Genomic DNA, 15250 nt, shown 5'->3' with positions numbered 1-15250 from the left:
ACTAGAGATAGTTTTAGAGATTTAGATATCTTGAATATTGATTTTATCAAATCTCAACAGATTTCAATTTTTGTGTACCAGGTTTTAAATGGATTGTCTCCTCAGTATTTTAGAAGTTTTTATCGATATAATTCAAATTACCACGATTATTCTACTAGGAGCTCTGATCAGCTGACTAGTGAGATCAGGCATACAACGCGATCTGGGTTTATGATTAAACATGTAGGTGTTGTTATTTGGAACTCAATTCCAGAGAGTGTTAGGTGTTCTGAAAATCTTATGTTATTTAAAGTAAGAATAAAAAATTATTTTTTGAATAAATTATAAATTATATTGTTTAAATTTTTATCCTTTTTTGTCTTTTTTTATGATGAGAGATGGCTGTTTAGAGATTGTATAGTGTTTCGTCTTTTTTTTTTTTTTTTTTTTTTTTTTTTTTTTTTTTTTTTTTTTTTTTTTTTTTTTTTTTTTTTTTCTTTGATTTTGAATGAATATTTATCATTTATTTGTTGTAGTTTGCTGCTGAACAGGGACACTTTAGGTCCCTAAATTGAGCAGTATATTATTGATTGTAAGTGCAATTTTAGTAATTTTTATTTGATGAAATAAACGCATACCTACCTACCTACCTACCTAAAAGTACTTTTAACAAGTCTAAAACCGCATATTGACTTTGAGTAATTCAGTGGCAGTTTTAATAAGCAAATATCAAGTGGCGAAATGCAGGCTACGTTACTTTTTTCGATACAGCAAAATGCCGACAGCCACACTACTTGGGTATCATACTATTCTTCAACAGAGGAGTGAGGGGAGGGGGAGTAGCTGCAGTATCTAAATTTTTTGCGGCTTTTTTGGATTATCATTCAGGGAATTCCCCCAATACTCGTCGCATAAATGTATAATTGATAGCACATAGGCCATAATTATTAATTAACTTTGCATGGGAAACTCGTGTTAATTCAGCTACCTACATCATACATGAATTTTCATAAACAGCCTTTACAGTTGTATCATATAAGAAAAATAGCTTCTTAGAAAAACAAGCCGAGCGCCGAAATTCGATCCATATATGGAAATGTCTGTCGGTGATTAAAATGAAAAAATTGATCTACACATGTGTGTGAATCATCCAAATGCACCACTACATTTTTGGCAAGTTTCACAAATAACATTAAAATAAACCAGTTCCTATAAAGAGTTATGTGCTCCCTAAATTGGTAATAAAGGATGAAATCCTTTTCAGTGCAATTATTGCATGACTTTTATGGGAACAATGCAAATCGGATAGTATAGTGAAGAATGACATAACTTGAATGGTGAAAATTATATATGGTTGAATTCAGGCATGCAACCAGCAACAGAAGGGAGGGGTTTGAACCCCTACACTAACGCCCCCTTCAAATGCCAAGATTTTTGCAATTTGTGACATAAATTATTACATATTCCAAGTATTTGCTTATTTTTGGTGCTTTTTTAGGGATAACGAAAATATTTCTTCGTTAGGCACAGTCTCTTCAAATAAATGTACGTGGCTTATTGTATTCTGAACTAAATACAAAATCTTTCATGAAGCCAATTTCACCGAAGTGAGTAAATATACAGGTCGTTAAAGCAGCTCTAGCTATTGGGAGGGCGCAACTTCCTGCAGTTGCATTTTTGGGTTGTAACCCACACTGCAACGTAAATTCCCTTTAACACTACACATTTTTCAATGACACTTGCCTCAAAAAGACACCCTTTGATATACAATTTTATATTCAGCAAAAATGAATTCTCAAAATTTCTAAAATACCAAATGACTCGATTAGGACTGAAAAGAAAATAGTTAACCTTACAGCATACACTCCCGCAATGAAAAGTAAAATAAGAAATCAAAGTTCTAACTCTGTTCCTCCTCCAACTCGGAATACCCCCCCCCCGCTACCCGAAGACCCTATACGTGCTAGGGGGGTTCAGATAAATCGCATCTTTTTTAGACACGTTTGATATTTCCATGCAGACTACATCTAATTCGCCTGTTTTTTTTGTTTTTGTTTTGTTTTATTTTTTTTTTTTGAAACTTTACCAAATTCCACTCTTCTCGGTTAAATTTTTAAAATTGATCTCTTGGTGCCCATGGGGGGAGAAGGGGTCTGATTATATTTCATTTGTGCATAAACAGACCAATTCATTAGCAAATACAGGAAACTAGACGAAAAATTTGTAAAAAAAAAGGAAGAAATTACCGGGTTCTAGGCCACAAGGGCGTATCAGCATTAGCGCTAATGGGTGCTAAAATTAAACTGCTTTCAAATTTGGTATTTTTCTTTGGGTGGTTTTAGAGGCAAGTACCATCCTCAGAAGGTCGAGAGCAGCACCAATTATAGAGTCAGAATGGGTGAAAAATACCAATGAGTGAGTCAAAATTTTCATCAGTGCCCCCTAGACATTTATACTGTATCTGACCCTGCAAGTAAGGAATAAAAATAGCTGTATATGTGGTTGAAGTACAGAAGAAAATCCATAAGGAAAATATTTAGTATACCTTCATACATAAACAGAACAGGAAAAATTACCCAAAAATTGAAAACACAAACTTGATACTTGCGACTGGAAATGCTTTTTTTTTAAGAGTCACCTGCGTTGTTCACTAATTAGAAAAAAACAAAACAAATTAGATTTCGACAACAGACCACCTGCGCCAATTCATAAGGCATCATAATTAAGAAACTTTAATTTTACAGAAAATGAAAATGTATTCTCTGCGTTTGAAAAAAAAATGATGTGAAAAAAAAAATGCATTTAAAAAAGACAAAAAACAGGAAACTACCTTTTCTTCAGGGGGTGGGCAAATGCCTTTTTCTGTCATTCCTATTTAAAAATTGAATCAGCAAAACAAAAATTCCCCCACTAGAAGTAAGAAATACCTCTTTTTGTATCTTTACAAAAAAAACTTGTTGCCCTTGGATTTTCGTGAATTGGCACACATCAGCCTTTTCCCTTGAGAACCAAATAAGATACCGAAAAAGTATTTGACCACCGAGAATATTTCTTCCATTTAATGGAGTGGATTAGAAAAATCAATTTGATGGTCACATAAACCAAGCCCATATTCAGAGGAAAGAATCCCCACCCCAAATTTTTTTCCGATTCGTAAAAATGTAACAAAAATGCATAAAAACACATTTTAATGCGTTTTTTAGTTTTTTTTTTCTTCCCCTCCTCCCGAAAAAACGAACAAAATCCTAGATTTGACCCTGCATAACATTATACTCTATGATAGATATTCCACGGAGAAGCAGAGAGTTTGCTTGTAAAATAATATGCTGTGACTAAAAAACTTTTCATTCTTTATGCGGGTTAAGTAGTTTTAAAAAAGAACCAATCAGGTGTTGGGAGGTGTTACTTGTCGTTCCAGAAATAACACTTTTTTCTCTCTCAACATTTGTCACTCAGTCCTCGTTGAAACGCAGCATTATTAGACCTGGTCTTACGTAAGCGGAACTATTTTAACTCCAAAAAGGACGGAGAATGTGAATGGCTTGCTAAAATACTTCATATATATAAACCAATGGAAATAAAGCAAGCTTTTTAACACGGAGGTATAGGGTAGTATTTTCTTTTTAGATAAACTAGAGACTAATCGAAACAAAATACTTCCCTTAGTCGGTATTCCGAAAAAAGAACAAATAATGAGAAAAAGAACAAAAAAAAGAACAAAAGAACGAAAAAAGAACCACATAAAACCCAGAAAACAAAAAGAAAAAAAATAAGCGCACTCATACAAAATCCTTGGAAAATACTTATTCCGAGAGTTAACAGGAATTAAGGAACCCCCCCCCCCTCTATACTAAGATCTTTTAGTGTTCAGCATAACAATGACATCTTGAACGTTTCGCAGAGGGCCACCGCCCGAATCAAGCAAGTAGGTTCACCCTAGATTCGCAAAGTGGGAATTTTGCAGGAGAAAAAAGTCAAAGCTAGGTCATTTATTAAAGATATACCTGAAGATTTCAATATGTTCTAGTTCATTTTTCTAATCACTTTTAATTACTTAAGTTGTTTGTATATGTCCCATTTATATGTTTATATTTTATATTACATTTATATTTTATATTATTATATATTATTATTATATGTTATTATATTACTATATTACTATATATTTTATATTTTATATTACATTTATATTTTTATTTTTTTAAATTATATTTATATATAATATTTATTTTATATTATAAATTTTCAGGGGAATTTTTTTTAATAACATAATGCAAATTCTTGAATCATGAACAATAATATGAAAAAGTAAATTTTGCATTCCTTTTCTTTATATTTTCAAGTCACAATCTAAAATATACTACTAGAAAACTACAGTTTATTCTAACTTGTTTTAGTATAACAGATATCTAATTGGCAGCAACAAATGTTTAATCGATTAAAAAAGAAAAGAAGTATTTTCAGGTTCTCAGCAAAAATATGTTATTTTCAGCGGAAGAAACCAGAAACCTCTTAACCTTAAAAGGGGGGAGGGGGCTTATGGTGCCGACCAAGGGCAAGTTCTCAGTAATTTGTTGAGGGATTGGGAATGATAAAAATTAAATTTTATTGGATGATTCGAATAAGAAAAATTTGCTTTGGTTATTTAAGAATAAAAAAAATTGGTTATTTTATTAATTGTCAATAATTTTCTCTTTTCCACGGCTATCATTTAAAAAAAAAAATGCTCAGGTTGGTTACCTGGTTACCTAATAAATATTTCTTTCAACTATATTAATTGCTTGAGAAAACATCTAAAATTACCAAAGTTGGCATCTAAATTACCTTGATAAGCAAATATTACTCTTGTATGAACCTGAAGTTAGATGGGAAATTCAAATTTCAGCAAAGCTAAAGTTGATCCTGATGTGTTGAGATGTTCCATTCTACTAATGAACATAAACAATTTTCACAGGAAACCCATACACACATTAATATGTAACTACAACCAGCATGTGTTTTGGCAAACTCCTTGCACTATTTTTAAATGCCGCTAGCAACGGATTCCTAAGATATTTGAAAGTAAATAAAACAGGATAGACACAGTTTTCTATGAGGTAGGGGAGGGGGGAAATTGCTTCCCTCAGACCCCAGTTTGCAAACACACCAAACCCCAGTTTGCCCCCCAGATAAAATTTGGTTTCTTCAAAAAATCTGGTCAAAACTAAGATAAGCCTGCCTAATTCAAACATCCACAGAAATGGGTTGGTTTTCTTTAGCATATTTTTGCCTTTATGGTACACATGGCTCATTCTTTACTTTTCAGTGTCATTTTCACTTGATTTGAAAAAATTGGATACAACTTTGCTTCCCCCCTCCAGGATTTGGACCCTCCAGGACTATTGATTGAAACTATTCTTGCAAGCAGTTTATCTGCCCGCGCATTTCAACATTTTTTGCTAATTATCTGATATCTATTCAGGTAATAAATTTATGAGCAAATTCAAGTAGTTACCGGCTAAATAATAAATATAACCGTATTCCCTTCAAAATAGGCGTGACAGGAGGGATTGACCCTGCGGAGACAATATCTCATCGTGACAATCTTAAATGACGCTCCTAGTCAAAACATTACCATTCTTTGAATTCCAAGAAATATTTCTCATAATTAATTTGGTTGGGAAGTGTTAATAGTTTTCTCAAAGTTTCATTCGTCATTAAAATGCTTCAGAAATGTGTCACTTCATATATCTTTGGGGAAAAGGAATTGTTCAAGTATTCTCAACTTAAAAGCACATGAGTAACTGCATTTCAATGTCGAAAAGGGTTTAACTTCGGTCGGGAGTGGTTACACTAAAGGGATGAAGAGATGGGAGGGAGGGAGATCATCTGCCCATGGAAGAACAAATTACAAAACAGCAGGGTTTGGCGAGACCAGGAAAAATATCATACTTTTTTTCTAAGACACTTCCCCCCCCCCTCCTTCGAGAAAAAATTATCCAAGCTCGATTAAAAAAGGAGCAATAACGGGGACAATATTTAGTCACTGATGAATGTCATGTTAGCCTGTCATGTCTTCGAATTTTGGTGTGAATGTAGGTGTCTCACAGGTCATCTTCTAAGAGGAAAAATTTACATAATTTGAGAGAGAAACGCGAATTCTCAATATTTCGAAGAATCTTTGCCGGAGAACTACGTCTCAGAGGGATACAAGAGATCATACTTTGGGTGACGCTGGTTGTTTCAACTGTTTTCTGTTCCAACCCTTTTATTTAATTCAGTTAAAACTATAATAAAACATTGACCTCCAACGGGGAGCAGAGCTCAACAAGAGCTCGAATACTTGAATGTGTGTTTTTTATATATTATCAAAGATAGTGGAAGGATTCGAAATTTCTTATTTCGTAATGCTAATGAAAAATTGCAGATTTGAGTGCATCTTACAGTAACTGCGATACAAACATGGAAAAAGAAAAGTGCCACACATGCTGTCATCTATATTTTGGAAACTATCACATGTTAAAGACTCATTGTACCGTAAAAGCTTAATATTAACAATTTAATGAGTTGACTTAATATAATAACCTAAAATTGAGATCTAAATTACCTATTCGACACTAGATGGCCGTAGATTTTCTAAGAATAGAATTCCACATAATTTTTTCTTCAACAAATAATATTTTTCCCCCCGATTCATAAATGAAAAAGGATAGAGCGTTAAAGTGGTTGATGTTTTAAAATAGTTAAAAAAAGAAGAATAGAAGAAGAAGAAGAAGAAGAAGAAGAAGAAGAAGAAGAAGAAGAAGAAGAAGAAAAAGAAGAAGAAAAGAAGAAAGATAAAGAATACGGAATAGAATAGGGGTAGTCACTTCTCTCAGTTTTTACCTAACAAGCTTGTATAAGGTTTATCGCAAGACATCCATTTAGGGAGACAAGAGGTTGATCACCGTCCCCTGATTTTCTAGAAACGGAAAAGTAACCCTAGCCACCTTATCAAGGAGTTGGAATGATTTTGGATGTACATCCATGGAATTATGCAAATGCCCACATAGGGTGGAAGTGGCGGTATGAGAAGCTCTGGGGAAAGATAACGGGAAGGGGACAACAAGAATCTACTTATTCCAAAAAAGGAACTCCCTCATTAGAAGATCTAAAATGCTTGTAAATTTGTCCCTCCTTGAACACATTAGTGTTGATATCTACGGCTTACTTGAATATCCTCAGGATTATGCACTAGACTGCATAGGGTATAGCAAAGCCATGGATATGCAGAGGTATGATCAGAGCAGATGCAAGATCCAGATCCAGATGCAGATCCAGATGCAAGCGCTGAAGGATAAAGCTGCATTCACTCAGAAAAGACGAGTGCAATACTACCCTCCCTCCTCCGTTTTTATTGACATAGAACACGCCCGGTACTTGTGTATTATCCAGAACACACTCAAGAAGTGAAGTAAGGTTAACAATAATGAGATGTACCAAAATATCATGAAAATATGATACTTCAGAAACAAAATTATGGAAACTATAAAAAAGAATTATGGACAGCAGGCCACCCAGAAGACATTAAGTTAAACACCTAACTTTCCCTAACCTCCTCTATAGATTAAATATCTAATTAAAATAGCCTATACTAAAATCGTAGTTTTTCTTATTGACACAAAGCTAATTATAACGGTTTGCAGCCAGTCAAGCTAATTTGTTTAGATAAACAGAACAAACTTCTCGAGTGTGTTCTGGATAATACACAAGTACCCACCCTCTATTGGGTTTATTTATTGTCCTTTAGGTCTAATAAATACAATTTTCCTGATGGATACAGTACCTGTATGGGTCCGTTCATGTGCTTTCAGGTGCGAACTTTTTGTATACATTTTCTTGCAACTAGGATAGGAGCATCTGTGTATCCGTCTTTTATCACTCAACGGATCTACCACTGACCCTTTTTTTAAAGATCCAACTCGAATTGCCCTTAAAGTCACTCTATCAACAGTCCTTAGGACAAATTTTCTGTTTCGGATTGTTTCTGGGCTTGATGGTGGGCTCGGAAATCCCCGGGTAAGGTCTAAATCTGAGTCAGTTTGCTCTTCGTTTGGACACCAAAATGCCATCAATTTTCTATCGCGGAATACTGGGTCCTCTGGTCCTAAAAACAAAAACAAAAAGATTATGAATCTTAAAACAGCATAATGATGCAGTAATATTAATAAATAAAAATAGAGTAATGTAATAAATTATTAAAAAAATAATCATCACTGAGAGTACGGTGGATGGAGCAGCTTCGCGTCGCCAGAGAAATCTCTATAATGAAAAATGTGAACTCGTAGCGGGAACAGAAAGCACCTGTTTTTTTCAAGTGAGGGGGAACTATTTTTCACTCTTTCCAGGGGGGAGTCATTTGTACCAGCCTCATGGAGATACTTGAGGACTTATGACTTAGGGGACTAAAATTCAATCCTGCCAGTTGCAAGGTCCTTTGCCACTATCAACAATTGACGACCCTTGGGGTAAATATAACCAAAAAAACAGAAGTGTCTATCTATTACTGTGTTGGACTTGGCAGCTTTGTAATCAGATGAGTAATTATTGGAAGTATTAATAATATTAATAGCGGCAATCATTTTACCTGTACATAGAGGGTGGGGACAAGATAAAGATAAGATATTTATTCCAAAGACTGCTATGACAAGCACCAAAGAAACAAATTTGAATTTCGTGGTTAATAAACAAAAACAGGACAAAACCCGACTTTTTTCTTTTCTTTTTTCTTGGGGGGGGGGGGTAATAGCCCCATATACATAATATCTCTTGCTGCACAGATCTTGATAATTGACTAAAAACACCCGTATGTAAGACAAGAGCTATGTTAGTAATTTACGACATCACATTAATTTTCATTTTGAAAATAGCTAATAGCGTCAATATGCTCGTAGAAATACGATTAGAATCGTAATTGATGTTGAAATTCCGAATATAATTAATATTCAGATATATATATATATATATATATATATATATATATATATATATATATATATATATATATATATATATCATAATTACCGATATAATAATCATAAACAGGTTTAGAGGGAAATTAAAAATTTAATAAATCCTCGAAGCTCATCTTCGGCAATGTTCCAGTTGCCAATTAGCAATAACTTTGAATATAACACAAATTTTTGCTTATTCAAGAATCTGAGAAAAACTATTCTAATTATCCTATCTCATAGCATCATTTATGAAAAGAGCCCAGACTTAGCTTTAAAATGGAATCGGCGGAACTAAGACATAAATAAAATTTGAGGAGTAGCAAGAAGTGATAATAATAGAATACTTGATAATAGAATAATAATAGAATAATGGAATCGGCGTAACTAAGACATAAAGAAAATTTGAAAAGTGGCAAGAAGTGACAATAATATTCTTCAAAATGCCAAGAGTGGTATTAGAAAAGTGGCAAAAAGTTACAAACAAGACAGATATAAAAAGAATTTGTTTTATCAAAAAAGAGAAAAAACTCGTGTCTGGAGTATTTTGTTAGGCATAAGCCCAGTTGCGTCAATTGAGGGTTGGCGTTTATTCCCCTAGATTTTAAGAAACATCATTTTTTGGTGTATTTTTTATCTAATTTGTCTTTTTGATATTCATATTAAAAATTTTGGAAAAACAACGAAGTTCCCACTAGATTTTGATAAATGCGTTCCACCTACAATTTCGTTAATCGACGCCACTCCACAAGCATTTAAAATTTACTTTTCTATGTTCTTATACTTGCGTGGGCGAAAATGCCTGGCCCAAAAATATAGAATTATGGAAACATCAACTTTTAAGACCAGATACGAGCAATCAAACTATTTTTTTTTTAAGTTTGAAATATGCCATGGCAGTATTAACTACACACCGCCGGGGTTATCCACTCTTCACCACCTGGGCCAAGCGTAATACGCACCAAATGGTATAAATGATTAACAAAAGCGGGAAGTCCCTCGCTAGAATCTCGAAGATCTATTCAAAATCCCTGCATTTTCTCTCTGGCGTGCAACTTCACTTTGTAAAAAAAAATTTCTTGTTTTCTTAAAGTGAAAAAAGGCCTTCAGAAACAATGCGGGGAGGGGGGATGTGTTATTTGGATCTGTAAATTGAAAGTGAACATTATAAATAGATGCGTAAATATGTCAATAAGTGTCAATATGTCAAAACATGTCAATATGTCAAAGTCGATAAAACATAGCACCCCTTGTCTGAAAAAATGTTTATCCATCCAGCAGATGGCTTTATTTCCCATACTTGACTTAATTACTGGGGAAACAAGGGCCCCTTTAGTCCCATGGGTTTTTTATTGCCTGGGACATCGATTTATAATAATATTGTTAGAAACTTTGCACACGCGACATGATGGCGCCAGCCTATATAAACGTATTGGAACTGCTGGGAAATAGTATAATAAAACGGGAGAATGGTTCAGCTGACTATAGATGCTAAACAGAGTAACCAGAGGGTGAAGGGCAATATCAATTCAGTCTTTAAAGTAACGTTTATTTCACTCGTAGTTTCAAGCGGGCGGGAGTGTCAAGCGATTAGTATAATTTTTTTTTTTTATGAAATTATACTTTCACACTCACCTCAAGTCACATACGAGAAAGAAAAGTCTCCGGCCTCGAGCTCCCTTAAATATAAGTTAACAAATCTTATCGAAATTTTCTATAGCTTTTAAGGTGTTTTGCTAGTCTTCTTTTTTGACGAATCCCCCCCCCCCTCAACAGTTTTAGTCTAAGTTCATAAATCACGAGGGTTCAACGGTTGCGCTGAAAATTTTGACTGACAACTTGATAAAACCTATATACTAACTGACATGAGATTTCTGCTCAATCTCAAAGCATAACAATTTACAGTTTTACTTTTTTTTTAAGTGATTTACATTATTTTATCTATTGTGTGAAAAAAAAAAACAACACAAAACGGAGCTGTGTGGACCTATAAAATACAAGGAAATTAGAATGAACACAAAGAAAAGTAAATGGGGCTATTTTTTGGCAAAAGACAAGGGAAATTTATGAAGACTTTTGTAGACTTCCAACTTAGAATTCAGGACTCACATCTTCTTAGGCTCTACCTTCTGTGTGGGCAATCTTACTAAAATCTTTGTTGCCATACATGTACATAGGGAGATAGAGTAAAATTCAAGGGACAGTAGGCACTGGCAAGGGTGGGGGAAGGTAGCGGATATAGGGTCCCCGACTCCCTTCCCAGGAAAAAAATATACATGAGACCATGCACAGACTTTCCTATGTGCAGACTTTCCTACTTTGGGAGAAAGGTCGTTTTTCCGAAAAAACTCTACGCCTCCTGGCTGCCAAGTACGCAGAACTTAATTTCAGCCGAGAAGGGTATAATTTCAGCCGACCACTTAGACAGGTATAAAGGGATTTTTAATTTGCATAACTATGAAAAGTACTACACAGGAAAGACTTCCACTTTGGGTAAATGCAAAAATACCGATCGATTTAAAATGAGGTTTAGGGTAGATTTAATACATTTTTGCGAGGCGAGCACCAACAAGGTTTACAAAAATACCTGCATTCACGAAGGGAGGGGGGTAGTATCCTCAGCAAATATTGATCCATATAACTAGTTGAGCACAAATTACCCTTCCAAAAGGATAAGACTTATTTCTTCTTGAAACGCTCCCTAAAATTCAGATATATCTTTGGCTTTGGTCTTGGAAGTATAGCTGTCCATGGAAGTGACGGAAAGGTGGCTTGTCCAGAGCGGTAGGCTCTCCAAGAGCATTCCGCCAAATAATTACGAAATGACATCTGTCTTTTTTTATTGGACATAATATTTCGAGGAAAACTCTACCCACCCACTCCCAGCTCCCCAAGACTTGAATTTTGAAGATCTTATTGTAAGTACATTGTAAGATTGTAACATTGTACATTGTAGATTGTACATTGTAAGATAAGATGTATTGTAAGATCTTATTGATTGCGGGATTTTTATAACAATAGATAAATCAAAAGATTTGGATTTTTATGTTGAATCCAAATATATAAAATTTATTAAGTTTAATGATACCCATCAAAAACTACGACAATAAGAAAATTGGCCTGCTTTTGGAGTAAGGGAGAAACACCCCCAAAATTCAAGCGATCTTAATGCAAATCATGTCATCAGATTCTGCGTATCACAGAACCATACTGTAGAGGTTTCAAGCTAATACCTACAAAAATGGGGAATTATGTATTTTTGGATGGGTGTTCATTTGCTTTTTTTTTTTTTTTTTTTTTCGTTTTTTTTTTCGGCATAATTGTAACGAAACAACGGTCCAAAAAGATCGGGAAAGAGTTCATTCGAGTGGAAATCGAAAGTTCCAGTACCCATTTTTGATGACCAAAGAGATTGGAGGGCACCTAGCCCCTCCCCTCCCACCCCCAATTTTTCCAAACTATCTGATCAAAATAATGAGATGGCAATTTGATTCAACATAGTTGAAAGATCAGTAAATATGCTTTCGGCGAGGACTCAAGACCCTCCATAGGCCCTGAAGAAAGGGCTTTTAGTTTTGCAATTTGTCCATATTGCTCACATATAGTTTTTGTTTGGAAACACAAGGAAACTTTTCAGAGCAATTTTCTGCAGAAAGAGGGGGGAGGGGAGAATCTTACATAGGATGCATTTTCTGTGGGAAGGAGTTTCCGGGTAATTTTCAAGTAGAAATGTTACACGGGGGAAAGGAAGGGATTTTCCTGGCATGAATTGAAACACGGCCCGAAGTTAAGTAAAAAACAAGGAGCAGCATTTAAACTTAAAACGGAAAAACATTATTCTGTATATGAGTGTGACTCCTTCCTCAAACTCGCTCTTTATGCTAAACTTTGATATTTTGTCTTGATTCTTTGGGAAAGACTAGACAAACATAAAGACCGTTGATTTTGAATGACAAGTATGTTTAAAGACCTTTTAAGACTTTAGTGCAAAGAGCGAGGTTTAGGTGAAGACAGAGCAGTCATATACAGAGTAATTTCTGTCCATTTTAAGTTTCAATGTTGCTTCTTATATTCAGTGGAAAAAACTTATTTTTTTTTTGTTTTGTTTTTTTATTTGATTTTTCTTAAGAAGCCTACCCTAAAAAAAACTTCCCCTTTAGGGAATAAACTCCAATCCTATGGTATTTTAGGCCATGTATGTGCGGAAGCAAGGAATTGAAGCAAGTTGACTCACCCCCCCCCACCCAAAAAATATATAGATTTTTTACGGTTTTACTTAATATATTATATATTGCCATACAACTCGCCTATTTCTGTGTATTTTTCAAAGTTGCCCCCCTCTCCCCTAAAAAATAAAGCGTACGAACTAGGTCCTATGATGTAACAAAGAAGATCATTAGCACTACATATAAAAATATAAGTAAGGGTCTTTGAGATAGCTTATTCAAAGGTTTAAAAAGGGCTTCATTTTCCCATTATTCCAACAATTTTTCAAACGACGTTTATTTTCTGGCTTTTAACCCTAAATTACTTCCTGGCACAAAAAGACAGAGCTTTTTTTTCAACAAAAGTGGGTGAGCTAAATAAAAGCACTTCAACTTACCTAAACTATCCCAAGAGTCAACTGAGCCAACGCTTAATGTATCATACGGAATGTTGTCTTCTTCATAACTCTCACTATCGTATTCGATTTTGATTGGTTCCATTTTTACTGGGGATAAACTACAATATCCCTTGCTTAAAATTGTCTCCTCTTTAACCCTAAAATAATCAAATAAGTAACGATCAAACAAAATGTAATTAAAAAGACAATGAAAAATTCAATATGAAAAGTAAATGAAAGAAATACGTTAATGATATTTGCCAGTTGCCTGCTATCTTCTACCGATGAATTTCTTCAACTGGCTACGATTTCTTGGATTTTTGAAAACCCAGCTTCAACTATGATTCAGATTTCAACAAGCTCCGAAGAACCAACTCCAAAATTTTGCTGTAATTTTACATTTAGCTTAACCAGCTCTATTTCTGTAGATATCGCGCATATAAGATTTTACTGATCTAGGTTCATATTGCTGCATTTTTTTTCTGATTCAAAAAGCCTCACAAACACCAGCTGCAGGGAAAACACAGCGGCTGCAGGAAGAACAGATCGGCTGCAAAGGAAACAAAGGCTGCAGCGGAAACAGCGGCTGCAGAAAAAACACAGCAGCTACAGCAAAAACATAGCAGCTGCACCAGAAAACACAGCGACTGCAGAAAAAAAAGAGCGACTGCAGGAAGGACAGATCGGCTGCAAAGGAAACAAAGGCTGCAGCGGAAACAGCGGCTACAGCCAAAAAACACAGCAGCTACAGCAAAAACACAGCAGCTGCACCAGAAAACACAGCGGCTGCAGGAAAAACAGAGCGACTGCAGGAATGACAGATCGTCTGCAAAGGAAACAAAGGCTGCAGCGGAAACAGCGGCTGCAGCAAAAACACAGCAGCTACAGCAAAAACACAGCAGCTGCACTAGAAAACACAGCGGCTGCAGGAAAAACAGAGCGACTGCAGGAAGGACAGATCGGCTGCAAAGGAAACAAAGGCTGCAGCGGAAACAGCGGCTGCAGCAAAAAACACAGCGGCTAGAGCAAAAATGCAAAATTGTTCATTGTGCTCATTAAAGTGTAAACGGAAAAAACTAGTAACAAGGAATTGGAAAGAAAGAAATTTATTTACTTTTAGCCGTTGAACTTTTCTCAGGCTCATACCCAGTAGGCTATTTTAACCCAGTCGTCGAACGATCATGACACATGAACACGCAGCAAAATTACAAATACTCCTAAGTTCACTCATCTGTTTTATCGTGCAAAAACCGCCTTTTTTGGGGTCTTACGTCAGACTTCATCCAATTTTTGATGCGTCATGACCCAGGGCGTATCCGATATTTTCTCTTAGGGGGGGGGGGGGGGTTCACAAAAAAAACTTTAAAAACACATTACAGATTTGTTTATATGCATTTTTGCTACTTTTTTACGAGACGGTAATTTTTTTAGGGGGGGGGAGGGGGTCAAACCCAGTAAACTCTCCTCCTGTGATACGACCCTGGACATGGCGGCCCAGTGGTTTTGTTTTAATATTTCAATCGAGTAGTTAAAGATCCGCTTAAAACAATGATTTTCTACTCAATTCCATGTTTCTAGTTTTGACATTTGCGCTTTAACAGGTAGAGATAACTGACTTGACATACACTTTACGTTTTTACCGCGTGAAAGAAAAATGTATCTGTTCGAAGCCGGGGTAAAATTTGACTGGAGACAAAAT

General features: G+C 35.2%; 1 protein-coding gene across 1 annotated transcript; it reads right to left on the bottom strand.

Moving 5' to 3' along the window:
• Positions 1-7144: 7144 nt before the first annotated feature.
• Positions 7145-13709, bottom strand: LOC136043165 (uncharacterized; the record flags this gene model as incomplete). The annotated part of the gene is made up of 3 exons (XM_065728095.1): positions 7145-7287; positions 7784-8104; positions 13552-13709. Coding segments are annotated over 3 exons (622 nt in total), but the record flags the coding sequence as incomplete, so codon positions are not given.
• Between the last annotated feature and the right edge of the window lie 1541 nt (positions 13710-15250).

Source organism: Artemia franciscana, unplaced genomic scaffold (genome assembly GCF_032884065.1).
Source record: "Artemia franciscana unplaced genomic scaffold, ASM3288406v1 Scaffold_3387, whole genome shotgun sequence".
In the NCBI taxonomy this organism is placed as follows: Eukaryota; Metazoa; Arthropoda; class Branchiopoda; order Anostraca; family Artemiidae; genus Artemia; species Artemia franciscana.
Note: the sequence above shows the minus strand (reverse complement) of the source record. Positions and strands in the feature narration are given on the sequence as shown.